Here is a 26,818-nt window from a genome sequence, read left to right on the forward strand (position 1 = left end):
CCTTCTCTTCACGTTCATCCCTAACCGTACCTATTGGTGGTAGCTTTTCCCGGCCGGCGAAGAGTGAATGTCGCGGTTGCACATGCGACCCGCGTGGCCAAGCGGTAGCAAGTGCATTTGAAATCGATTTGAATGTCTGAACCGAGAAAAAAAAGGCAAAAAATCCCTGAGCTAACTCTCGCTTCCTCTCTCTCTCTCTCTCTGGGTCCTCGGTCTCGTGCGGGTGCAGGTCAGCGTGAATTATGTCCCGAGATCGTACACCACTGATTCCGGTCGTACTTGCGTGGTAAAACCCGAACCCGGTTTGAAGACGGCGTTTCGAAGGTCCTCGATTGTCCACAAGGGCGCACAATGAGTTACTGACCAAGTTCTGCGTGGCTATCGTTGCCTCCGGGCATCGTCAACTTCACCAACCACTGACGTCGATGTCCAACCAATCGAACGTCCCATCAGCGAGGATCGTGCGCGTCAGCGAATTTCGGAGCACGGATGCCGACGAGATTTGCACATGGCGGTCCTGGAAAAGCGAGAGAGCCAACCAAAAAGTCCCGTTGGCTCGCAATCCGCGTCACCGTGGCTTCTGCGAGCCTCCACGGATCAGCCCATCGCGGGCTATCGCACTATCGCGGGAATATCGTCCCTAACCGGCCATCCTGGGTCGGTTTTCGATCGTATCGCAAACGAAGCGGATCGGCCATCGCGCGGTTTTTCGAAGGCATTTCGTGCGTGGAAACAAAACGGTGCGAGAAGCGGACCTTTGGCTGGAAGGAGCGGTGAAGGAGCGAGTTGAAGGGTCTGCATACGCGGGATTCCGTGCGCCCTTTTTCTAGGCCAGCTTGGAGGCGCAAGCCCGCGCGCAAGATTACATCATTCATCATTCGCGCACGGACAATGGCGGGTGCTGGACCAGGAAGAGATTCCAGGGAAACTCCGGGAGCAATCCCACACACACACACACACGGACACGTACGCGCGTGTGTGCGATAAGACCGATCGATCGGGACTCCTGGAAGGAATGCTGCCAGGCCACCTCTGCTCACTGGCCGAGGCCATTGGAAGGGCGGTAATGTTGCAATTGAAGAACAATTTGAGCCCATTCCACCCCCTTGGGGGGTGGGTTAGAACTCCCAGGCTCGCTGACGATGCGGAAGCGAACCCGTATTGCGTAGAACGCGAACATCGCTGGGTGTAGGGTGGATGGGCAAGTGGCTCGATCCTTCTTTCGCTCGGTATGTTGCGCTAATCTGACAAGCTGCATCGTCGTCGAACGCTGGGAGAAACAACATTCTCTTCTAGCGTTACCAGCGAATGGAGAGCAGCCAGAGATCCTGGGCGCAAGGGCAGGAATGTGAGTTTGGTGCTGGGGGGATGGTCGATTGTCAAATCAAACCTTTTCCAGGCGGCGGGCTGACGCTCAAGGTGACCCCGAGGGGCGTAAGGGATGAGGGATGATGCCACCGTACGCGGCAATAAATCTTTCCATCAATGACGTTCGGCTTGTTCGAGCGGTTTTTTTTATTCGCCAACAGCTGCGACCGTTCTAGGGCCGTCTGGCGGGTTCTCGGGCGTGCGATCTTGCGATCCGTGATTGAAGGAAGAATTATGTGTCGCTAAAGGGTGCTGTGGGCCGGGCGGGTGGGCAACAAGGTGGCAAAGAAATTGACGATTCTCGTAAGTGGCGATGATAAGCTTAACGGGGATTAATATATTGTTCAGGAGCGGTTGATAAGATCGCACCGAGCGGGATGCCGTTGCCTTGGGGTTTCGTTTTGCCGCCGTTATGAAAATGTGGCGGGAAGCGTGATCGGTGCGATTAAAAATGTACGGCAAGCGAGGAAAATCGAGCCGCTGTTTTACAGGAAGCGTTAGGTTTAACGCAGATGCCAAGGCAGAGGATGCTGGACGACGTTTGGTGTGGAAAATTTGGACTTATAGCCATCTTTATAGATTCAATATGATGATATCGAATGGCGTTACTTAAAAACGGTTTTATTTAGTGAGATGAATAGTTATTGCTGAGATGAATTTTTATTGCTAACATGTATTCTTAAAGATCAGCTTTAGATATGAGATAGGATTATATGGGTAATTATTAATAAAATTATTCTCCGTGCATTAAAAGTAGCAAATAACAACAATCTAGCTAAAAGTATCTGCAAAAAAAATGGTAACTTATTTATTCTCCGTTATCACTCCCTTTTGCCACAGCTACAATCAATAAAGCCTCAATCAACATAGATCGTTCATTGACCGACACATTGCAATTGGTCATGCTCCGATAACTGCCTGATAAAGGAATATAAAAGATTAGCACGAATCTAGAAGCGACAATAAAACTATTAATATGTTCTTAACACATCTGGATACACGACATCATAAGAAAAGATGGGAAAATTATTTCATAATTCTCTGTAATTGATCCGATATTTATCATTCTAAGCGTAGTAGTGTTGGTACTGTTGATTAATTGTAAATCTAATTTAGATGTAGATCAAGAGAATGAATTTTTCCCACAGAGATGAATTCTCTCAAAGAGTAATATTTTGTACACGGCTCTTTCTATCTATCGATCGGCATGATAATTCAAGAGGTTATGAAATCGTTTGTTAGCGTCTATTATTATTAGTTAGCATCATTTTACAAACCAATGACGATGTCGATAATTGATATGTAACAGGTTTTTTTCAAACCCCTTACGTAAATCAAAATTAGGAACTAAACACCATGCTACCTTTATGAATGATGTCCTCAAAGCTTAAGCCGAATCTACATACAAGGACTCATTTTGACAAAAAATTATGGCTCTAGAAAGCCACCAAAAATGGTCTGGTAGGTTTAAACGAAGTGTGTTTTCTTTTTAGTGCGTTTGGTAAGGATATCGGTTTGTGAAGGCCTAGTAATTTAGATTATTTTGTTTTCGATAATTTTATATAAATCCTGCTCGGATGTTGACACGGTGAAAAGAGCGAGACAGCATGGCATTAAAGCATGTGAGTATCTAGAGAGTGTATGTATTGTACAGAGAGCGGACGGGAACTAGACGATCGTATTTGCATGCGCCAGAGAGAGCGACAAGTGTGATCTTCAAAATTAGTGCTGCACTATGAAACATCGCAGATCAAACGGAGAAAGCACCATGTAAACACTTCCTTTTACACCTCCTGACTTACTTATATATGCTAAAAGTGAAACACATGCAGGTATATAACTTAATGCATATTTATAGATCTAATAATATAGCACATGAAATTGAATATTTAGAAGTTTTTATTTATGGCCGTTTTTGGTGGCACTGTGCGCTCGAGAGAGCCAGTGATCGTACCGCGAGCGAGAGACCGTAATTCTCTCGCACGTGTCAAAACGAGTGCAACGCTAGAGCGAAATGGCGATACAACAAGCATGCGCCGGAGAGATATTTCTCTCTCAGCGGTCGGCAATGTTAGCATGTTTTTTAAATCAACATAATTCGCCTGCAAAATATCTTTGAAACAGGACGCGAATCAAACGGATCGATAACACATTATCAATTTAAGGGTTTGTAAAAACAGCTTTTGTTGGAATACTATAAAACAGCTTCATATCGTGAGAGCCACATCCTAACGAAGAGAGAGTAGCTTGCTGTTCCAGCGAGAGGAGTTGCGCACCGCTGACACAACACTGTCGGAAATGCTCAGAATGCTCGCGTGGGGATTTTTTTCCACAATTTTACCGAAACCCTCGAAGACGTCGGACGCATGCCGACTTCGCTCCGTGTCTCCATTCAGGAAGATCGTGTGTCGTGTGCGTAGAAGTGTTATCCCCGTGTCACAGGGGATAAATCGATCGACCCGTGCGTGAATCCCGTGGTGCGCACGGAAATCACCGAACGAACGAAACCCAGCGCCGGCCTTCCGGCTCAGTGTAATCCTTCGAACCGCATCGGATCAGAAATCCTTTTCCTTTGCCCAGTGAAGTACAACAATAGGGCGCCGAAACCTCGTGTGTGCGTGCGCACGTGAACAAGTGGGCGCCTCGTTCGCATGGCGTAAGTGTACCGTTTCGTCGTATCCGTTCACCTTTGCCGGAATTCCTTGCGTGAGATTTGGTCGGTGCGTTTGCGGAGGCCATGCCAGAAGATCGCGCGATCGGTGCACTGGCGTGTGCGTGTGGGTAAACAAAACGTTCTAGCGGCGTGTAGGAGTCCGGTGCAGGCGTATGCGTACGAGAACCGCGATGTGGCAAGCCGCGCGCGCGCGTGCGTGCGTATGTGTGGGTGCGCGCGATCTGTCCCTTGCGTTGGAATTGCGTTTTGGTGTTCAGTTTATTGTTGTGTTGACTTTTTTTCTTGCGTTTCGGCCTCTTTCTCTCGTTCGCGTGATCACGCGGGCGTGCACGGAGGCAGCGATGTTTTGATGGCACAATTTGTTTTCATTTAGTATCGGGAAGGCCCGTCTGATGCAGTTTGCTGCACTGGAGTCGGTACAGTCTGCTTTGGAAGCCCGATGCACTTCTTTTGCAAGGGTAATGTGTCCGAAATTTAATATTCATAAATATAAAGTCACGAAAACATTGCTTATAAGTGCTAGTAATTAGTGCCTGTCATTGTACGGCATGTCAAATTGAAAGCTAATTACCGATCATAGTAACCATTGACAATTGGAGTTCGTTCACCTGTCAGGCCAGAGTCCAATTCGTACACCTGTCACATTCAATTGAACCAGGATCATAAAAGTCACGTGTGCATATCATACGAACCATGCAGTGAAGCATATTTGATTGAACCCATCCCCCACCTGATTGAAGCCATTAGCCGAGCGTTGAAAATTGTGCGGGAAAATTGCGAAAATTTCTTTTCCACCACCAATCTCATAATGGCAGCTCAGTCTTCCGAGCTGATGGCCCAAAGTACCAGAGTGCGTGCGCTTTAAAATCGAAACCAAAACGTATCGATATCAAAACAGGTCTTCCATCCACCTGCGACCCACAGCGAGCAGTTTCGGAACGGAAATCAAAACCTTGCTGGGGGGCCCCAAAATTGCTGGCCTCCATAGCAAAAGAAATAGAAAATAGACGACTGCTGCTGCTCGAATGGGTTTCCGACCAGTGCGGATTGAAAGTGGAGTGTCATTTTGGGCCGGCTTTCCCTGCGCGTTTTTGGGTGGTAAACAACACACGAACAAAACAAAAACGAAGACATTAAAAGCATAAACAAAAATACAAATATTAACGCGGAATTCCGACCGGGCAAGGGAAACAGAGTTTGGCGAAATGTGGCTCGTCGTATGAAGCGCGATATTTGGAAATAACCTCACGGGTGTTTTCATTGAGCTTTACTTGCTTTATTTCCTCTCAGGCAGGTGCATATGCAAGTTTGATGAAGTGCGCGTGCGCGCGAGTGTTTTTGTGGTGAATAGAAAAGTGCTAGTAGATGCAACCAGCTGTTGAACTAAACAGCGGTGATCCTGCCAAGCCAAAACGAAAGTGAAACGAAGATGCTGGAGCAGCACTAAGTGAAAGCAAAAATACACAGCAATAGTGCATCCACCGCAAGTGATCGATTAAGCGAATTTTTCTTACGAAACGTCAATCCGCCTTGTGCGTGATAATTTTCCAACATCTGACATCTTGTGGTGTGGAGATAAGTGTCAGTTGATGTTTTGTTTTTCGTGCTGAATACGAATCGGTGTTCTTTTTTTTATTGGCTTGAGCTCGGGCGGAAAACAGTGCGGACCACCAGCTCGATTTCCGCGTGATATGTTGCCCGCGCAGTGAGGTGGCTTCCGCCCCCTCCTACCACCCGGTTTCTCCCACCACCCAACCCCGGTTGAGGCAATTCGGCGCTTGCATCAGATTCAAAGTGTTCCACTTTTTTTCTATGCTGCCGCTTGTTGTTACAGTAAACAGAACGAGCCCCAGTGTGCGGAGTGTGTAAGTGTGCGATCGTGCGTGCCCGCGTGTGTGTGTGTTTGTATGTGTGCGGGTTTATGTGTGCGTCCGTGAGAGAGGAAGAGAAGCGGGGGAGAATTCAAAGCAAAAAAGTAAGATAAAAAGCATCAAAAAAAGGCAAGAAGCGGCCGCGAGTGAATAATTTTGTGCGTGTGTGCGCTTTGTCCCCATTTCACCTTCCACCCCTATCCGCGGCAGAGGGGAAGGTTATGCATTTCGGTGCGCGTATGTACCGGTGGGCATCGTTAAGGAAATAATTTCTCAACAAACATGGGGAGCCGCAACATCGAGTGCCGTAAATTTTCGCCGAACATCTTCAACAAGAGCAAATGCACGCACTGCTTCCGCCAGCGTGAGGAGCACAGTGCAGCCGCCCTGGAATGCAATCGGGTAAGTGTGGTGACTAAGCCGAGGAGAGCAGCCCAATGCATCTGCATTTTTTTTGTCTGTCAATTTATTTACCGATGTTGGCTTGTACCGATTCGCCGAATTTCGGCCCGAAAAGGGTCCTGAAATGCTGCACCGTCATTTCATGTGGGTGGGTTGGTTGCTGCGACGATAGTTGGCGTTGTTCAATCGATGTTTTCGCAACCGTAACCGTCCTCAAAGAAGGCAAGCATTTCCATTCGCGATGCGAATCGGGTGTGGGAAATTTATTGACGGTTGTTTTCGCGTCCTGTAGGATTGTTGCCCTTTGCACTTCGGTCGGAAGTGCATTTAAAATAATAACACCGAAGCAGGGAAGCTCGTGAGTGTGTGATAATGGTTATCTGATCGTTATCACGTTCGATTACAGCGCCTTTTAGGTCGAGCGTCTTATCTGACTGAACGTTTCACAATGGCGCCAACGCGTTCGTTAAGTTGCATTAGACATTATCTGTCGCTCTGGTGTAATCTTGGTGTGAAAGAATCAGAATTACAGCCCCAATAACTTTTGCTCCCATTTTTCATGCTGCTTGATTAAGCAATAGATTTATAGCCCAATGTTTCCGCTGTATCGTTTGTTTGAATGTTTTATTTTGGAAGAATTCAAACTCGGCCACCGAACGTCCATATGCGGTGGTTCTGATGTCATGCCACCCATTGGGTTGGGGGCAGTAACATAAATTTAATTATAACTTCGTTCATAAATTAAAATTACGCTCGCACATATGGAGACTCGCTGCCCCAGAATGCGCGACCATTCTTTACGCGCTCGAGGCACACAAACCGGGCCCATATGTTTGTTTAAAATGCGTGTTTCTTCGCCACTCTGGATAATGGAGTTCCAAGGGAAGATACGCCCCAATCCGCGTCACATCGAGGCAGAACATTATGCTGCGTGTAATTGGACGCTGGCAGTGTGCCTGCTTCACGAGAATGAACCGATACGGTCACATGGGAGCGCGGGTTGTGAATTATTGAAATTTTTAACGACCCATTGCGCACAGATTGCGGTCGCAGATTTTGGGTTTTCCTTCTTTTTTTTCCTCTCTCCTTGCTGGAAGCCATCCGGGAAGGGTTCCCGAGTAGTGTGGCTACGTGCCTCCGTCTGGGCACACGTCCGCGCGACGCGTTTTGCTTGCAGAAAGGAGAAGAAAGGGCCATCGTATGTGCATTCCTTGGCGTGCCCGGGGATGAAGACAGGCCTCGCGAGTTCCATTCGACGTTGGGGCGCGACTTACTGACCGATCTTTTGCCGCGTTTGGTGCGCCTCTCGTCTGAGGCGAGTTCTCGAAGGGAGCGAGACAGGGTCGAAAGGTTGCGCATTCGCGATCGCGATCGGTACTGAGGGAAGGTAGACGAGGAGTTGATGTCAGGGCCTCGCGAGATGAAGGTGACCCACCAGCTGACCTCGATGGTCGATGGTTGAGAGAAAGGCCGAGCACGGAAAGAGGGAAGCTGGAATTTAACGCAAGCGAAGAAGGTTAAGAAAATAACTCCCCGGGATGGTTCAACACTTCTTCGAGCTGCTTTGGGTGCTTAGAGCGCGAAAGAGGATGGTCGAGATGGCTCCACTGGTGTTTCAACGCTACCAGCGCTCGTTTGAAGCATAATTTATGCAAAAACAATCTCCAAACGCCTCCCTCAAAATAAAACTCCGAAGATCGCTTGACCGAAAGCAACGAGTAGTAGAAAGAAAGACAAAACGAGAATGGCCGCGACGGTGTTGAGGACGTCGACAACAAGCAGAGCAACAACATTAACAGTCCCCCAAGAGGACGCCGAAACGTAACACACGGATCCGGACCGAAGAGCACTTTGGGGAAGATGTTTGTAGATATATTTCGGCAGCTGGTCGAGTGTCGGTTGGGTTTCGTCCGTTTGTTTGCTTGTTTGGGCGTTCTTGTTGGAGGAATTCTGAATATTGAGCGGGAATAGTTGGCAGGTGGAAGTCGGGAGCTGTGTTTGAGTTTCTTCAACCCCCAGATCCCGGTAGCGACAAGAGGCGACCCACGTTTGGCTCGCCGATGAAAGGATATCACTTTCGGCAACATGCTGGCGAAGTCACCCTGACGCCACGGAGCACGTGAAGAGCTCCACGGGGATTTGGAAGACACGTCAGCTGAAGTGGACTTCTGTCCGGTGGCGGAAAGTCTCTAAACAGCGCGTGGAAATGTTGAAAAAAACTCAACCCCTCCACATGATGGAGCCCTTGTCACCGATTTTTGAGTGGGAACTAAATGAAAAGGGTGTAGTTCTCGGCTTTAGGAGTTCCTGTGGGAGATGTAGACTTTGAAGCTCGATGGCGGATGACCTCAAAATCTCCTTCCGTTCGGTATCACTCTTTATATGGGTCTCCTAGGACTGGATGTCGACTAATAGCTTTACCACCTTCACACCAGCAGGTCAAAAGGGGATTTCGGGCATGAAGGGAAGAATTCGGTAACCTGCTTTCGGCGAAGGGACGCCGGTATCGTGCCGTTTTTCCGAACGAACCTCACCGGAAGCCCACCTAATAACAGTGATCACTTCCCAGACGTTGCGTTTATCACCACACCTTTTGGTGTTCAATGGCCCTGGGCGGGTCGAAAGTTCTCCAAGGTGCATTTATGGATTTTGAGGTGATGGCGTGGCTAATGAAATCGAATGAACTTGAGACACCTTTCCCGGATGCCGTCGAATATGTGTCGTTGCTGCCACAGGTTTCGGAGCAGTTCGAACACTCACCGGGGGACTTGCGGACACGCGTTCACGGTCGAGGGCGATGCAAAAGGGCCACCATTAGAAGCATTTCCTCGTTGCCCCACTGAGGTCGAGGAAAACCTCCTTATGGCGTGGCTTCTATGACACCCCTGGGGACGTTCGTAACACGTGTTTTATTTTTCGAGAGCATGTGGGAAGGAATTCCACCTCACGGGGTCGGATCGAATATTGCACCGGTCGTTCATGTCAGTGAAGCGTGGAGAACGAGCTCTAACATAAAAAGTTAATGCGCTCTGTCGCGCTGGCAGTTACGAAAGCTAATTGAGGTCTCGCACTAGCCGCACGCGAGCGGGTGCACGTCGGAAAAGGGCATTGGGAGGCAGGAATGCGTTGAGAAACCGCGCCACGGCCCAAATTCGGGGTGGAATCGGACTGCCACCAATAATCGGATGATCAGTGCGGCTATTTAGCCCCATTTTGTCGTTTGTGTGAAAACACTTCCAGATCGTGATCATATTGCATGTTCCAATGCGCCAAAGGGCGACTGGGGTTGTTTCTTTTACTTCCTTTCGTGCGCCTTGATTAGTACGGGGGTTTTCTATCAATTACCACCATAAAAGACTTATGATCTAACTGCATCGAAGTTCTGCGCACACCAGGCGTTTGCTGATGTAGGAGTTCAACAAATAAAAAAATAAAACAAAAATTGTGCAACAAAGCCCATAAAAAACCCTCCCTATAACACTCGCTTTGGCTGGTGGGGTTTTTCTTCGAATGCCTTTCCAGTCACCGAAAACCAAAAAAAAAGCACAATCGAAAGCACCACCAAGCGGTGCTGTTTGTGGAATCGAAAGGAATTTTCAACAGCTGTTAATTTTTCAATTGCACGTCGCCGTTCGTCGCACCATAAACCCTGCTCGCCCTTCGCTGGCTCGATGGAGTTGGAGCGAAAAAAAAAACAAAAAACAGCCCTCAAATAATATCCACGATCGTTCTCGATCGTACGGGGTCCCAGGCGTGGTACGGGTTCTGCGTGGAACGATTGCGTGGTCGTCAAGGCGCAAACGAACCCGCTGATCGCCATGAACTCCCGGGTCCGCCAAACGAACAGGGCTCAATTGCGAAACGATCGGTCGAATGTTGGCCTTCCTTATTTATCTTTTTTTTTTTTGCTCAACCCTCACCGGGCCGTTTTTCCTCGCATGCCTTGAAAGACACCGACCGACAACCGCCGAGTGTCGGCATTCCGGAAGCGGAAAGCATGGCCTCTCGGAAAGCGGATGGCCGCTTTCGCCACGCGGACGTCTCCCAAAAGGTTCGCGCGAAGCCTGACCGCCGCGGAATGCGCGTGGCCACGGCGTGCGCGAATATTTTCCAGCGGATATAACGTTTTTACCTCCCTCGTTCTCTCTCACACTTGCTCTTTCTCTCTCATGCTACTATCCTTTTATGGCGTCCCTTTACCAACCCGCAGGGAGCCCGGCAGCGGCGGGTTTGTTTCACTTTCATTGCGAATATTTGCCCGTCCGGGTGAGCATTTTTCGTCGGACTCTCGGCAATAAGAGGAGGCTTTTCTAATTATTGACACGCAACGAGAGACCGCGGCCGCTGGATTGGCATTAGATTTTTGGAGGGGAATCTCATCGGCGGTGTGTGTGTGTTTTTTTGGGTGGAATTTTCAGTAGAAAGTGCTTTCATCGCCTTGGCTCGGGGGCGATTATTCTGCTGGTGCTCGTTTGGGTGCAGGTCCCGCAGAGCGTCCATCGACAAGTCACGATGGGAGCTAGTTTGATGGCGAGCTGCGATAAACGTTGGCCTCGGAAGGTGATTACTTTCGCTACCTACTCGTTTTTTTAATGCCGCCCAGTGGGCGAAGGAGATTTAAAGGTTTAAAGCGACGTAACGGTCAAGGGGCATTTTTTCGTGAATTGCATCATAAACATTTAAATTGAGCAATTTATCTTAAAGCGGTATGCTTTCTTATTGGCTTTTTTTATTCTTCCGGGATTTTGTGGTTTAAAAATCGAACATCGTTGGGATAAAAATGTCAAAATGATGATCTAGTTCAAGGTAAAATTGAAAATCGAGCTCATTGTCCTGAAAATGTGCTCTTTCCAGTGCACTTTTCTGCAATCTTAAATACTGCGCTATTTTTAGCACCAATTTATCATGATTTGTCGCTCCTGCCGTCAATGTACAGCACGCAAGTAAATGCCAAAAACCCGTTTCCGTGGGTGTTTTGTAGCACATTTGTTCAACTTTAACCCACCCGTGCCCCAAAAGGTAGCCGCCGTGCGTGATTCGATTAACCTTGATTCGTCGAACAACCTGCACGTTTTCGTGCGTGTTTCTCGTGCTCGTGCGTAACCAAAACACCCGTGGTCCTTTTGCGGCCGTCCAACGATTCCGTGCATTGAACTGCCTTCCGTCGCCGGGAGGGCAGATGCACAAAAAGGGAAAGGTATCGAGCGGAGTCGACAGCCTGCCAGCTAAACACGCACCGTACACCGGCCCAAAGCGAGTGCCATTGACTCCTCCGACAACATCTTCACGACACCGTGGAATGTGATTGTTGCTCTTCGAACGCGTCCGCAGCCGTGATGATGTGTTTTTGATGAGTCTGTGTCTCGCTCACTCGCCCAGGGCCGCCCTTAAGCTCCCCTTCGAGTGTAGGGCTTGTTTTTTTATTTCCATGCCATTTTCTTCACCATCGTCGCAGTATACCGGGCTTCTATCGTTCAATTTGTTGGCGTTGGGTTGGTGTTTTTTTTTCTCCACCTCGGGTGAAAGAGAAAGTTCATTCCCCGGCCGGTTGGTTACGGTGGGAAACCCGGGAAGATGGTGATCGCGCAGGTGAGCTGGGATGTGCGAAATTGACTCATGAAATGAGTCAAGCACCACGAGTCTGTGCGTGAGTAATTGCCCTATCTGCCGAGGTGCGTGAATCGGTGCGGATTTTGTGACGATTGCGTTACGAATGTTTATTACCGTTGGCGCCATACTTGTGAGCGTTTTTTAAGGGAAATAATTTTCACTCACCCAGCCGCACGTTATCAGATTTCAATTTGTTTGCAACACAGGGGATTTTATCAATTTTTCGCCCTTTCGATACATGCTGACTGAGGGTTTACGTTACCTGAGCAAATTGGTTCCAGCTAAATCGGATTGTTTACAACTTCCTTGTGGTTTCTATCTACTGCCCTTGAACTTGCTTTATAACATTAGTCACAGGGCGTTGTTTGGAGAATCATTCGAATGTTTTTTTTCTTCACGTCGTGTCGGCAAGAACAAGGCTTCTATTCATCGTTCCAAACCTTCATCTAAGTCACTCACTTTGGGTGCTTTTTTTGGCGTTTGACTAGAACTGTGAGTGCTATTTCTTAGGTGCTATTTCTTAGGGAGAGTTAATCAGCCTTCGGGGCAATTTTGGCATTAACTCGCCGTCGGTTTCCGTCTTAAGCCAACCGACAACATGCGAACAAAACGTGACCGGTACGGCATCTATTTTCGGTACGCCGTTATTTAATTAGCGTTATCTGCCTTTACGGTAGATAATCCTTATCTAGCCGCACTAACTTTGCTTGCGGTTGATGTCTTTATACGAACCTCGCTCGAGCTTCTCCTATTGTCGCTTCGTTAACAGCGAGGGTTTGCTGAAACCGCTTGGGCGCAATTTCCGAAGACAATGGGTGTCGGTCGCTTCCACCGTAAGGGTGCGTGTCCTTCGAGCGAATCAACGACCGTTGGTTGTGGCGGAAAAAAGGCAGGAAAAAAGACCACTACTTGCCGATGTAGGGCTTCACAACCACCTAGCTGGAGACACGTTCTAAGGTTGCCCAGTAACACACACCCAAACACCTGGGGGTTGGTTGGCACGATAAGGCCAAAGGTCACACAGGTGCCTCGTAGGGGTGTTAAATTATTCACACACCCCCATACCGACCGGGTGGACTTAATTGCATTTCCGTTTGAACGCACGTGTGACACCATCCAAAAGGCCAAAAAGCGAAGCAATACTCGCGCACCGACATGACCTGAGCTTGGATAGAGCGCGATTCCGTGCGTCATTTAGCAAACAAATAATTATGAACACCAAGGGTTGAAAGCTCGATCGCCTTGGGAGCCGATAGCGCGAAAAAGCTGTACCGTGTGAGGCTACGATCGAGCCTAAAAGGAAGAGACCCCCAGGGGTCTCGCTATTCGGTGTAACAACTCGCAACGAGAAGGCCACCACGCGGGTCCGTGAGTGGCAACAATTTACACGGAATTTGTTCTCCCGCTGTCTAGCAGCCGGTTGACAACGCGCATTGCGCCGCATTTCGCATGTCGTCTCGCACCGAGAAACGCAACAAAAGGGCGTGCTGTGGAAAATGAGCAACATATCCTCACCCACCTGCCAGCTGGCTTCTCGTGCACCCTCTTTGGATCCTGGGTTGCAGTCAAATTATAATAAATCGTCTTCACTTCACACCTGATCATGTGGTCGTTTTTTTTTTGCTCATGCGACGTGTCGTCCAGATTGTCGCCGCCTCTCGGTGGCAGGCCTGAAACGGAAGCTGGAAGGTGTGCTACAAAATGCATCCTCCTTTTTTCGCAGCATCTCATCTACCCACCAAGCGCCGGGCGTCTTCTCGAGAGCAAAACCACTCTAGATCGGGCGCTTGGATGGCTCGCAACCGGGCGCTTATGATGAAATAGGATACTTTGTGGCTTCCTTAATGTCGCGCCGGGTCGCGCAGGTAGGGTGGTAATGCAGGCGTAGAGGTTAGGGTACTTCTGAGCTACTCGTCTGCTTGCCATGCCTGCCGTTTTGCTGGTGACTTTTCGCACTTTTCGCATCGCCGCACGATCTCGCCGGTTTACAACGCTCGCTGGTGGAGTAATACTAAACCAGATTAGCCGCCTCTGATAGTGACGGAAAGGTTCACCTTCTTCGTTCCCTTCCAACCTTGGGGTTTGAGCTTCCTTTCGCCGACTCCCGTCTCCACCCCCGCGGGGAAGATCGCTTCTCGGCCACATGGCCTTTCAATTTTCATCCCCAACCCCCGACTCCTAGAAAGCTCATCGATGTTCGATTTCATCTGCATCGAGCTGCCTCGAGTGCTGCCGCTCTAGTGTGACCAACAACTTCCCTCGCCACCCACTCAACCCACACTCTCGCCACGAAAGAATGGAATGTGGTTCCAAAGGAAAAGCTTGCGAGGGTAAAAGAAGAAGCAGAAGAAAACAAAAAAAAGACACACGATGCGGTTTCACACCGAGCCCCGATGCGTTGCGTTTTTTTACTCTTTCTCGGGTTGTGAGCTCGTCTTATTTTTTTCCCTCTCATCTCCTCGCTGGGCTTCTCCACTGAATGCCTACCACCGGCAGCCGTTCGAAATTGACCAGATCTCCGATGAGGGCCCGCTTTCCACCACCCCCTGCCCAAGGAGGACACCTGCGCAACAGGCGAAACATAGGAGACAAATGAATGTGCACAAATGTGAACAACAATTGTCGATAATCATCGTCCGCGTGTCCGTCCGGGATTAACGCGATGAAGCGAGTGGTGAGGTAAGGTGGTAGCAAGGGAGGGCTGGTGAGTCACCGGAGTGCGGTGTTACCACGAGGAGAGGCGCCACCAGGCGCTGGCGCGAGAAGATGAGAAGGTACGCCTTCAGGAGGGTACGTGAGATGGGCCGTGGTTGGAAAAAGGCGACGGCTACGCGGGCTCTCCTCGTCATCGGTTGTCGCGCGGGGGTTCGCGTGGAAATTTGCTGAAGATTAATCATCTTTCACGTGCAAGACCACTTCAACCACCGGCTGAAGGTTCGCTCCTCTGGGGGGCTTTGTGCGCTCTCTCTCTCTCTCTCTCTTTCTTTTCTGTTGTTACTGTGTCGTGGAGAGACGTTTCGATTTTTTTCTGCTTCTATCAACATTGAACTGCTGCAATCGATTCCTTCCACTGAAGGGAAGGTATTTTTTTCTCCACTGCCATGTCATTCGTTGCATTTCATCTCCATGTCAGCGAGTGCATTCAATGCGCCTGATCGATTTTCAATTCTTTCACTACAATCTCTGAATATAACAAAAGTTTTTTGTACTAAAAAATTATTCCTTTAAAATGAATTCACTTCACTATGCTTTAATAACCGCTTTAATTTTATTTCAAACGCTGGTTTAAATTATTTTTTCAGCTTCACACCACTTCTCTAGCGACTTACGATCGGTGTCATCGCCCGGTCACATGATAGTTTTTATCGTGCGGCGTATATCTAACCGTTCGCTGGCTCCACCTTCTTCTTATCTACCTGACCGAGATATATTCCGCTCCAAGTCCGGGCTCGTGATTTACTTTCGCTTAGGATTGGGCACCGACGGCTCGTATCCCTCGTAGTCCGCAGCATTGACTTGCTGGGGTGAATTTATGGACACACGCGGGCTCATTTAATTACCGCCCGCAACGATAGTGCCCAAGATAAGGACACGATTGCGTCGCCAGGGTTTTGTGTGTGTGTGTGTTCTCAGGGTGTGTTTCCCCAGGGGTGGGGGAAGTAGTTTTTATTTATGAAACTCCCAGCCTCCCTCGGTCAATGAACGGCAAATTGGAAAATGCTCCATTTCGGATCTCAAAATGGACGCGAGTAAACGTGTGGACAACGCCGCGTGGAAAGTCAATCCACACCCCTTCGTCGTGGAGACAGCATCCCTTTTTGCGCAGTACGCGTGAAGTCACAGGAAAGGCTAACCGAGCTGCGGGGAAAAGCCAGTGCACGGGGTGCAAAGAGCACTGAAATACACGGAAAGTACCACGAAACACGGCATTTTCGCCGGAACACCCATCGTGGGTAAGCACCCTGTGTGTGCAGTTTTTTTTTCTTTTCTCTCTTCTCGCCATCTCGAAACACGCGCGCGCTCGCGCAAACCACCTGCGTTTGGCGTGTTTGCGTAGACGCTTTCGACACTTCCGCTCGCCGGACGGAGCGCCTGCGTAAATCGCGCTAACAAGGTGAATTATAAGCATAACCACCAGCAAAACAAGTAATTACTTAAGTCTTATTAAGTTTAATATTGCATTAATTGGCGCAATTAAAACAAGGGCCATGGGCGGGCGCTGGTGGGTTGGTAAGCGAAGAGGGAGAGGGAAGGGGGGGGGTGAAGGGGGATGCCTTTTCATAGGGTGCCAAGCGTTTCGGGTGAACGCGAATTAAAAAGTCTCAAATAAAATGCAATGCTCGCTGAATCGCAAAATGTAAGGATGAAAAGGTGTGTGTGTGAGAGAGAGAGAGAGAGAGAGAGAAAACCCTACACGGTAAAAAAACAGGAGATCATGTTCATGAACCAAAAAAAAACGAAGAAAACCTTCACTCGAACAACCACCCTTCTTGCAAACTGTCCAAAAAAGCAAGCCCAACCTGTGGAGGGCTCACTCGAAAGGTTCGAAAGGTTCGAAAGGCTCGAAACATGAAACGCACGCTCGCCCGCGATAAGAACGCGATCTTTTTTCCGTGTTTTTCGCCATCGCCGCATTTTACACCCCGCATTTTTCCACCTTCAACCCCCACGCTCATGGGGGTGGGAAGAAAGCATTCTTCACCAATTTTTCCCCACTCTCCGAAGCACAAATCGGGTTCGTTTAATCGCCCAACGGCATCCAACGGTGCCCGTAATCATATCGATCGAATGGCGAATGGCGAATGAGAATTTTATCAATTGCACCTTAACACGATAATAACTTTATTCGAAATAATTTCGTTCGACGAGTGCTTGGCCGGCTTGTGCCCTTTCTGTTCCTCCGCTTTTCCTTACGCAACCCGTGCTTCCGAGGCGATTGTGGCCACTTTAACCTCCCCAGATGGGGCCACATTCTATGCTTGCTGTCTGTTTGGTACCGTGGCCGGAGCTTCCTGACGCTCGTACGATCGACCGGAACATATGTTTCGAGGGCCGCTCTTTTTCCTCATTTTCGTGCCGGAACGCGATCACGGGTGAAGGTGCCAGCGGTCGAGGAAAAATGCGCATCACGCGCTGTCCGCGTGTTCTGGTCGCGCACTTCCAAAATGGTACTTGAGCCCCAGCTCAACGTGAGCGTGGAGTGTTGGCTTTTTTTTCGTTCTCTCTCTCTCTCGCTTTTCTCGTGCACTCGTCGCAACTTTTCGCGTCTCCATTTTGGGGTGAGATCGAGCCTCGCTTCTTGCTGTCCCGGTTGCTTGTCTTATTTCGGTGAACCGGCGGACAGAATGCCACACCGACCGGCAACACCGTGTACCGTAATGTGCCATATTCCGAGCGCCTAGAACAAGGGTCCGTGTTTTCGCGCACCCAGTGCCCTTCGAAGCGGCTTTAATGGGCTCGATGGTTGGCATCGCATCTTGGCCCTCTGCACGAAGAGCCCTTCCGGGCAGGAATGCTGATCGACCGGACCCACAAATCGGGCCACCGGGCTCTGTCTCGGTTAAGATGTGGCGGCGAAAACATCCCAAACCGGCCCTTGGAAGGGTGAAAGAATGGAAAACCAACGGCGGCGGTGCGTTCTTCCTCGTGATGCTGCTAAAGGGCTACTTAGGGATGGTAGCGAGATGGAGTGAAAAAGAGAGAGATAGCGAGTGAGAGCAGGGAGAAGGTCTGGGGCTTTTTTTTCCGCTGTATTCTACGCATCCCGGAAGGGGGTTTCGAGACGAGGACGTGTTCAACGGAGGGGTACAATTAGTTCTCGTGTGAGTTCTCTCTCTTTCTTTCACTTGCCCCATCGCCACATGGAAGGCCAACCATGAAGGAGCTTTTTTCTCATCTCCCAAGATGAGGCAACATCCCTACATCGAAGTTTTTTTTTCCTGCGCCACACGCTGCTGCACGTATGATGCTGATGACGAGCGTGCGACGAGGGCTGAGCAGATACTACTGCAGTTGTGTGAGCGAGACCCAACGCTAGCCCTTCGGAAGGTGTTCCTCGCACGCTTGGGGAAGCTGCACGATGTTGACGCCGTTGTAACGCAACGTTCGAGAATACGACGTTGGACGCATTCTTTTCCCCATGCAAGATGTCATGATGCAGTGGTGAAGCTGGACGAACGCTGTTGGATGTGATCGTCGTCGTGGTGGTAGCGCGGACACATTCTTCGGTCGAACCTTGTGCCCCGGTTTTACTGTAGCCCCATTTGGGAGGAAGGTAAACATTTTAAGAACACAAAACGCACCGGAAGTACGGCTGGTAGTCGCGGAACCGGGAGCTAATGGGTTGTCTTGCTGTTCTTGCGCTTCCTGCTGTTGGCGGTGCAGTATGTCTCAGTTCATTGTTCCAGATTCCAAAAGGTGGCTCAAAATTTTTCAGCCAGCCAGTCTAGAATTCGTTATACAACTTCGTGGAGGTTATGAGCCCTTTGAGGCCATAATTCTGAGACCAGAGTGTTGGTTACAATTTGTGCCCGCGCAAATAAGACCTGATGTGCTTTTGTTATGACGATGATCGTGATGGAGATCGCGATCTGCGAGACTCCGGTGATAATAAAGCATTATCAAGCGTCCAGCCAATGGGTTCAGAATGGCGGCTTCGATTCAGAAGACCCGGCATCGGGAGAGTTTTCACATACATCCACCCGGTGAACCAAAGCGACCGGTCGTCGTGGTCTTCGTGGTGGTGATGTAGCATAAAATTTAATGACCAACCACCGGGTCCGGACACCCCCGGCGGGCATAACATTGTCGCTCCCCCAGGGCGAGTGCCGGTGATGATGATTTCCCGTATCATTCTCCCGATCGCTAGAACGTCGGGCGTGCGTCCAGCACCGCGGCAGACTCCGGGTTCCTGATGGTTGGGTCATTGTTGGACGCGATTTGCACCCCGCGGGTGCATCATCATGGCAGCGAGAGAACGAGCGGTCGTTGATCAACGAGTGGTGCGTGTGATCTCGGCCCTAAGGGGTCGTGGCGTGGAGCAGAGTGACGGCAGTGATGGTGAGGCGAGCCCTCACGAATGGCGGGCCGTTGCCTGGTAACAAGAACATCATGTCCATCAAATTATTGTGATTGGAACTGGTTCGCTCTAGATCCGGCGAGGTCGAGGAAGTGCGAGCTGGAAGTGGAAGCACATCAAACGGACGTGTGTTCCTCGCGTGTGTTCCCACTGCACGCAAGTGGTACATAGTTGTGAGGTGCGTGTTTCTACTCGACGAACGGAAGGCATCCAGGAACCTGTGGATCAAATGGAAGATCTTGCCAATGGAAAGTTTTCCAACTCCGAGATCAGCTCCAAAAAAGCCGTTAAACGCACGTTATAGACATCACAAACTCATTGTGTACCCCATTTCGGGAGTTCACGACATCTTCAACATCTATTGCACACTCTGCTCTCTGCCAGGTGTCAAAGCCGTAGCAAATTAAGCCATATCGAGGGCACCATTCCGGGGTGCAATTTCACTGCGACACCTCCGCCACCCGCAAGGGGAACGGATGATCGTGTTGGGATGTACGATTTAGTGCCTAGTCCCGTGTAATCCTACAACTTAATCGGGACCAAAGCTCCGCGCGAAGCCTTGGGCGAGAGAAATGCGGAGCAAATATGCTCCACGGTCGTAGCGACATAGCGACAAATCAAAGACACCAATCTCGGTGGTGGCGATGGCCAGCTCTTGCCTGCTGTTGCTGCTACCCTTGGAATAGACGACGGTCTCGCGACTCGTAGGAAGACTGGGAAGCCTAGCATTCCGGTCTCTGGGAGTCCCGGGAAACCGCTGGACTGTGGTTTGGTGCGCCGAGAGTGCGAAGAAGAAAATTGACACATTACTAAATGATCGCTTTGCAGTAACGGGACTTTCGCCCGTTCTCCAGGGCCATGCTTAAGAGGGCCCTCCCAACACAGTGCTCACACACAGACTGGGACTGGTGTGGCGCTGATGATGATCCCCGGACTTCGGCGGCCTAAGCAGATCCGACGAACCGGTCCGTGATCGTTTTCTGGTGTCTAGCGCCCGGTTTTTCGTTTGGTAACTGGCTCGTGAGCTCCAGAAAGAGGTCTCGTCTGGTTGGTGCGATCTGTGGCCGATCCAGAATTCGGTCCCGGAATCGGGCGATGGAGAGCCATGCGTCGAAGAAAGTCCGAACGCGTCTGAGGGGGCAAAATTTAAATTTCCTTCTAATTTATGATTTCATTATTCAGCCGCGCGCGAGATCTATACCCTGCTGGTAGGAGTTTGGCTGTCTTGTCGATGGGGTTTGGTTGCGTGTCCTCCCTGCCGGGAGATGAGGTTCCAATTCCAGCATTCCTCGCGGATGCTCCACCGTGGGGTTATGATTTGTTGCATCACCAGACTCCATTCGCTCTCCCAATTTATTCCCGGTTGGATCTCCCGGTGGAATATCCCGCTGGAGCTCTTCTACCTGTTGGCGTGTTTTTCTGGTCTATCTCTTATCCTAGGCGTGTTCCCGAGATCCCCCATGCATGGGAGTTTGGTCACGGTTTACAAACGGATCGGCGCGAGTTGGCCTACACACCGTCGTCGCGAATGGAAAATTAATTCTGCGTTGAAGGCTTAGCGTTATAAATAACTTAAAAGTCCGCGCGATTCCATCCCGGCGAGCGTCGTCGATACGGGATTGGGGTTTAAATTGAAGTTGACACACCTGCCCGGTGGAGGAGGTCCAATTTAGAGAAGACGGCAAGCCAATTTGTGAAAATCCATCCACTCCGCACGAGGCCAGCCTTTAGACCGTGCGGATTATTTTTGGTCTAGCAATGGATTAAATTTAATTGCTTTCGCACACAGCGCAAACGCGTTGGAGAACTTGTTCCGGGTGATCCGGATCGAGATCAACCGAAACACCTTACTCCTGAAGGCCTCCACGAAATCCGTGCGTTCCTGCACCTTACAGGGAACACCCAGTTGCGTTGTTGACGTTGTCGACGTCCTGGCGCAAGAATGCGGCTCTAATTATTTCTCTTCCCTCTGGAGGTGGGCTCGGGTTTTCCGGCAGCTCGCGAGCAAAACCCAATCGACAGCAACAACTCCCCCATTCCCTGGTCCGGTTGACGTTTCGATTTATTGGCCCGCGTGTGCGCGCATATTCAATTGTTGCCCAGAACACCGACCAGTGCGACCTACACGCGCGAACTACCTCTCCCAAACGGTTGTGGCTGGCGCTGTTGTCGACATTGAGAGACCGCCCAGTGGTTCAAGAGTGCTGGCAGCTTCGCCTGCGACTAACTTTGGCGGTTGGTCACAACCAAAACCGGACCTTCCGGAGAGCGTCAAGGTGTGTTCGCTTTTGTGGTGCTGGTGCTGTGCAGGTCGCGTGTGCCAACCCTTCCGTGGGGCGGATCGGGTTTGATTGAAAATTAATATGCGCACCGGTTTGCCTACCACCATACCCGGTGTCTACCTGCGCGCAGGAGCTTGCGAATGTGAGGACATTTGACAGGTTGGCACCAAGCTGCGCCACTGGGTATCAAAGTAGCCCCCAATATTTGCTGCGTGTAGCTGGCTGTTGGTGGGCTGTCGGACGGGTTTCGATGGTTACTGTCACACGAGGCGTAGGTGTTCTCTAGATGCCGTTGTCACGAACTACGGCTTGATTGAGGAAGGTCGAATCTTGGAGTCGATTGTTTACTTCCCTAGCGGAGTCGCCAGACGGTTTCATTCTTGAGCTTGTAATGTCTCAATTGATCACCCAGCAACTGTCGGCTAGAATCTAAGATCAATTAAGATACGAAATTAACAAGGAATTTAATACTCACGGTGTGCTTTTTCCCCTTTTCTCTCTTTTTTTCCCCACAGGTATGTACGAGATTAAGTGTCCGTGACAGTATCCGCTGTCAGACAGCCCGCCATTTGTGATTGTCACGCGTGTAACAGGATGGATTCGCGGGTGCAGTGCATAAGAACGTACATTGTTTTGCTCTACCTTTCCCGATCAACGGCCAACAGGTCTCGTTGTTGCGGATGCGCAGTGTAATTGTACTAATAGCTTCCTTCCGGGAAGGTTCACGATCGTCACACCGAGTTACACCACACTTGGATCGCTACCAGAGCGGGCGCATCAAATGAGCCCCGGACGATGATGATACCTTTCGAGCAGTGGCTCACCGGAAGGTGACGCATCCGGTAGAGATAAATTGTGCCCTTTAGTCAGCTGTACGAGCTGGTTCGCCATCGATAACGTTGGGTCTTCGAAGGGAATGGCACATGTGCTGCTTGCAGCCCTTGCAAGCACAATGTATTCTATTGTTTCGAAGAGATCGTGTTCAAGGTGCATAGTGAAACACCGACCGACGCGCGTGTTCTAGTACTTTGAAAGAGAAATCTAGCTCAGTTACCTCTAAACTGCTTCTCGCGATATGTGAAGGTTACTGTATAGCTGGTTTGAAAACTTCAAGAGCTTCGTGGCTTAAGCTAAGCATGTACGTCGTACGTTCTGAGCGAATCTGATATGGACGCATTTAAAGTGGCGCATTATCATTTTGATGTTCACCTTTATGCCAACGGTGTCCATTCCGAGCAAAATATATGAGCCGTTTATGAGCTCCAGTCAATTATGCTCAATTTCCATTCGGTTTTAAATGCTCATTGTGAGCAACATTTTTTTGGTGGAGTGCTTTGAATATTAATACATCAAACTGTCAGCCAACAGCATAAAAGGGTCACTCATTAATCAAACAAATTGACGTCCAAGTAGATTGAGGAAAGAAGAAATAGATGAAAAAAAAACCATGTTCAGAATAATTTCCCCCCGGAAGTAGTTGGAATTAGAAATTAACCAAGGCACATCCGATAAGCCCGCCGAGGGTGCCACGAGCGTTAGTTTATGTGCTATTTTGTGTTGGCCCTTTCGCTTTGGCCCTTCCGTAAACCGTTGCGTGTTTGCCTCCAAACCGCTACCCTTCACGAAGGCCTCAGACAGACAGTGAAACAAATTTTGGAGGTCCGTTGTAAGGCGCAAAGATTAGACACCAGAACGGCGATTGGGGTGGGATAAAAAACCTACGAAACCCAATGCCGGGTGCGGGCCCGCAACAGGTTGTTGAGGGCCAACCGTATTCGCAGCCCATCGCTGGGAAGGTCAAAGGGCTAAGTAAGTTGTAAGACCCGTAAAGTGCGCGTAGCTTAATTTCCTTGGTTCCCGCGGGCCACACGGTTCAACGGTTCGCGTCGTGTTTTCGGCGCGAGCTCGCGCGTCAGGTTACAATTTCACAATGTTTTTCACCGGCGGCAGTGTACGTGCGTGTGTGGGTGTACGCACTCGAAGGGCGTGTGGAAAGGCCACCAAACTGGAGGGTACCGTGGGAAAATGACCAGGGACGGGAGATGATTTTATAGCCGCACTACTGCACAACGGCTTGTGTATACATTCTCCACTCGAGAAAAGCGAATTTCGTCGTGTCGGGCTGCGTTACGGGCGCGCAAAAGGAAAGGGAAAATTGTTCACTTCACCCCGTTTCGCTATCATCATCATCAGCTTCATCATCTTCATCTGGCCCCTTGCGATCGGCTAATCTCGATCGGCGGTGGCGCAATAGGCTGGTAATGATATTGTGGTTAGAGCACGAAGACAATTTTCGTTTCGACCGCACGCGGGTGTGTGCCCATTCAACCTGTCGCTTTTTATCGTCGTTGCGAGCTTTTCCGCACCGAGCCTCTTTCCTTAATCTTCATTTTCTCCCTTTTCTCGGCGGGCCGGCTTTTCCCGCTCGCGCGGTTTTAATTGTGCTGCGGCCCGTGGTCGCAGGTAATGGCCGTTGTTCCAACGTCGATCTAGCGTTTCTTGTGGCCCACCCGAGTTTCCCGGCACTGGGAAACACTTTTACTATCGGTACGGGCGCCGTTTCGCTCACGATCCCCTGCTCAAATGGAAACCGAAACTTAAAACGCCGCTAAACAATCGAAACAAGACAAACCAAATAAAGCCAAATCTCAAATGGGGTGATCGTTTATGATAGCTGCTGCATTTTGCTTCCCTTGCTTTTTCGCCTTTTTGGTTGCGGTTGGCTTTGTTTCCTAGCGGAATTTGAAGGTCTTTTGTAGTTTTTCGTGCCTTTTCGTTTCTTGCTCTTTCATCACATGAGCCACCCCCCCGTGCTTGGGGAAATTTGTAAAACATTAACTGATTGTTTCGTCGGGTTGGCAGCCTCGAGCCATCGCTTTTCTGGTGGTGCGCTTGCATTCATTAAGCCCGATGGAAGTGACCGGTAAGTGACACCCGACCGAAATGGGGTAGAAGAAGAAAAACGCAGGCATCTCGTAAGGTTGAGGCTGCTGCAATCGAGAAAGGTGCGCACCCTCTAGAGCGCAAGCGGTTTCAGATGGCCATTCGTCGTCTGAGACGGCTTCATAAAATCATCCCCCACACGCCACACTTACCGTAATCGTAATCATTAATGCGCAAATTGTGACGAAATCGCGACGCGACCACATCACGATGTCACCCTCTTTCCATCGAGGGAAATGGCCGCCATCGTTTTTTATTTTTGCTTCTCTCTACAACCCCACCATGGACAGCATCCATCATTTCGTCCGTTCGCTCGCTGGGATATGGGTTTTAGTGTTTCTTTTTCGGTTTTGTTTTCTGCTGCCACACCGCACCGGTTGGGTCATGCCGGTGGTTTTGGGGTGGCTTACACAACCCTCGGGGCCGGTGCGGTGTTTAGTTACGGCCAAGCGTAATGAGTGTTTGCTAACCCTCTCGCGGTTGTGCTGGGGCTGCTGGTTCGTTGATTGCTCGACACGGTTCGAGGTTGATGCCGCACACGAACACACGAATAAATCTTAGCGCATCGGGCGCAATTTGGCAGCGAAAATTCTCACCACCGCCGCCGTCGTCGTCGCCGTTTGGTGGAATTTGTCTAGGGTAGTATTTGTTTTAATTACAGTGCCGTGCTGTGAAATTTCATTAACGTGTAGTTTAGACGTGCAGTTTAGAGCCCAACACGACGGCTCACTGATGCGATGGACGATGAAAGGATTCGAAGATAAATTGATTGGCTGGCGATCGTCAAGGGAAGAAGTTAATTTTCTATTTCCAAAAATTGGAGGTTAAAAAAAATTCTGCCCTCAAAAATGGTTTCCCCGCTCGTAACACATCGCCGGGCATGTGTTGCGGAAACCATAAAGAACACCATTCTTGGCATCGCTGTTTGGGGTCGACCCTGAATTATAACAAGCTGTTAGAAAATGCGCAGGTTGCGCGCCCTATCGTTGGCTCAATAAGTTTCGAAAGGAAGAGGAGGTGAAAAAAAATCCCTCACGGTGGGCTAAAATCAAAACTAGGTCACCTCGCGAATCATCCCTAATTTATGGTTCCCTCGAGCAAAACGGGACCTCGAGAAGGGATTGGCGAAGCGAGAAGGCGAAAAAAAAAACAACAGACACACTTGCTAAACCCGCTCAAAAAATATCGCCCCCGAGCGAGGACGGGAGATAAAAAAATCATATGTTGATCGCGTAGGGCAATGTGGAACCGAAATTCGAATATGAATGTATTTACGAGCATCGGAAGTCGGCACCGACCGGCTTTCGAGCGGGCAATTATGGATCGTTAGCCAAACCCCTCCGGTCCCGTGTCGGTGGGCCGGAATTTTGGGAATTCGTTCCGATATTGGGAATCGAAATTATGATGCCCGGACAGAGATCGGCCAATGCCGCAGGGGTTCGAAGGGTTCGGTAGCGTCCGAAAATGGGGTTTTGAATACGTCGGGTGGCGTATGATTAGTTGCAGTTATCGAGGCTTCGCTTCGCCCTACGGACCACCCTTTCGGGATCTCCTCAACATCAAAGGCTCCTTTCGCCGTGCTCTGGCTCTCGCGCCGCGTATTAATTGCTTGTCGCTTTGTGACGTGATGGCGAATATGTGTGAGCCCCAGCCAAGCGCTCAGGTGGACTTTTGTGGGTCGAAACCTACATATATTCCTAGGGTTTTTTGCGTTTATGGCTGTGACATCCGGATTTAGCGCCATGGTGACGGCACTGTTCCCCGGTGCTAGATCGATGTCGACCTAGAAACAAGGCTCTCGCAGGCATTCGATCCCCCATAACTGCCTATTAACACAATCCCTTATTTCTAGCGATAAGCTCTCAAATGGGGTGAACATAGAGCAGAGAGAAAGAGAGGAAAAAAAATCAATAACCGATCGCTTGCAATCATTTGTTTCGATCGAAATCGTCATAAATAACCCCCACGGTTGGTTTCTTCTAATGCTAGTGCCACGAACACACGACTGCCACGAATGACATGCAGCTGCAAACGTTCTCGCGCTGACGGAGGCCGCTCATTAGGCCGTGTGGGAATAATTAAAAATTCCTTCCCAAGCGCACGTTGAACGTGCTGCATCACGTTTCGATCTCTGCCATCGTTGTCATCGATGCAGATTGACACGAATCACACTCCGCGGCCCGGTATCACGCTTGCGCGAGCAAAGCCCCTTTTCCTTCATCGAGATTATCTGCTGACCGCGCGGTATACTAATTGCAACACATTCACATGCACCGCGCTTTAAGGGCTCGGGTTTAAGGTGGAACGCTGGGGGGCAATAAAGTAAGCCCAAGCCATGGCGGGTGGATGGCGATCGTGGAAGCAATCGGTATGGAGGATAAGAGATCATGCTTCATGAAGTTAACCGTACGTTCTCTCAGGCGACGACGTTGTCGAGAGATGACGCACCACGATCGAATGGTTGGGTTGTGAGGTCCCGAGAGCCCTTTCGTTGGGGGCTTGATGTAGCAAAATTACGGCAAACGAGCGACGCGAGGTTCATTGGTGGGGCGCGATCTGTTGCGATGAGGTTGCAACACAGTAAGTAGCA

The 26,818-nt window shown here is 49.8% G+C and overlaps 1 protein-coding gene across 1 annotated transcript in view; it reads left to right on the top strand.

Moving 5' to 3' along the window:
- The first annotated feature begins 6,195 nt into the window (after window positions 1-6,195).
- LOC128727263 (protein outspread) overlaps window positions 6,196-26,818 on the top strand; it is a 160,331-nt gene continuing 139,708 nt past the window's right edge. The window contains exon 1 of the mRNA XM_053821157.1: window positions 6,196-6,315. Within this exon, the coding sequence (XP_053677132.1) occupies window positions 6,196-6,315 (120 nt within the window). The remainder of the gene's footprint in view (window positions 6,316-26,818) is intronic.

Source organism: Anopheles nili, chromosome 3 (assembly GCF_943737925.1).
Source record: "Anopheles nili chromosome 3, idAnoNiliSN_F5_01, whole genome shotgun sequence".
Lineage (NCBI taxonomy): Eukaryota > Metazoa > Arthropoda > Insecta > Diptera > Culicidae > Anopheles > Anopheles nili.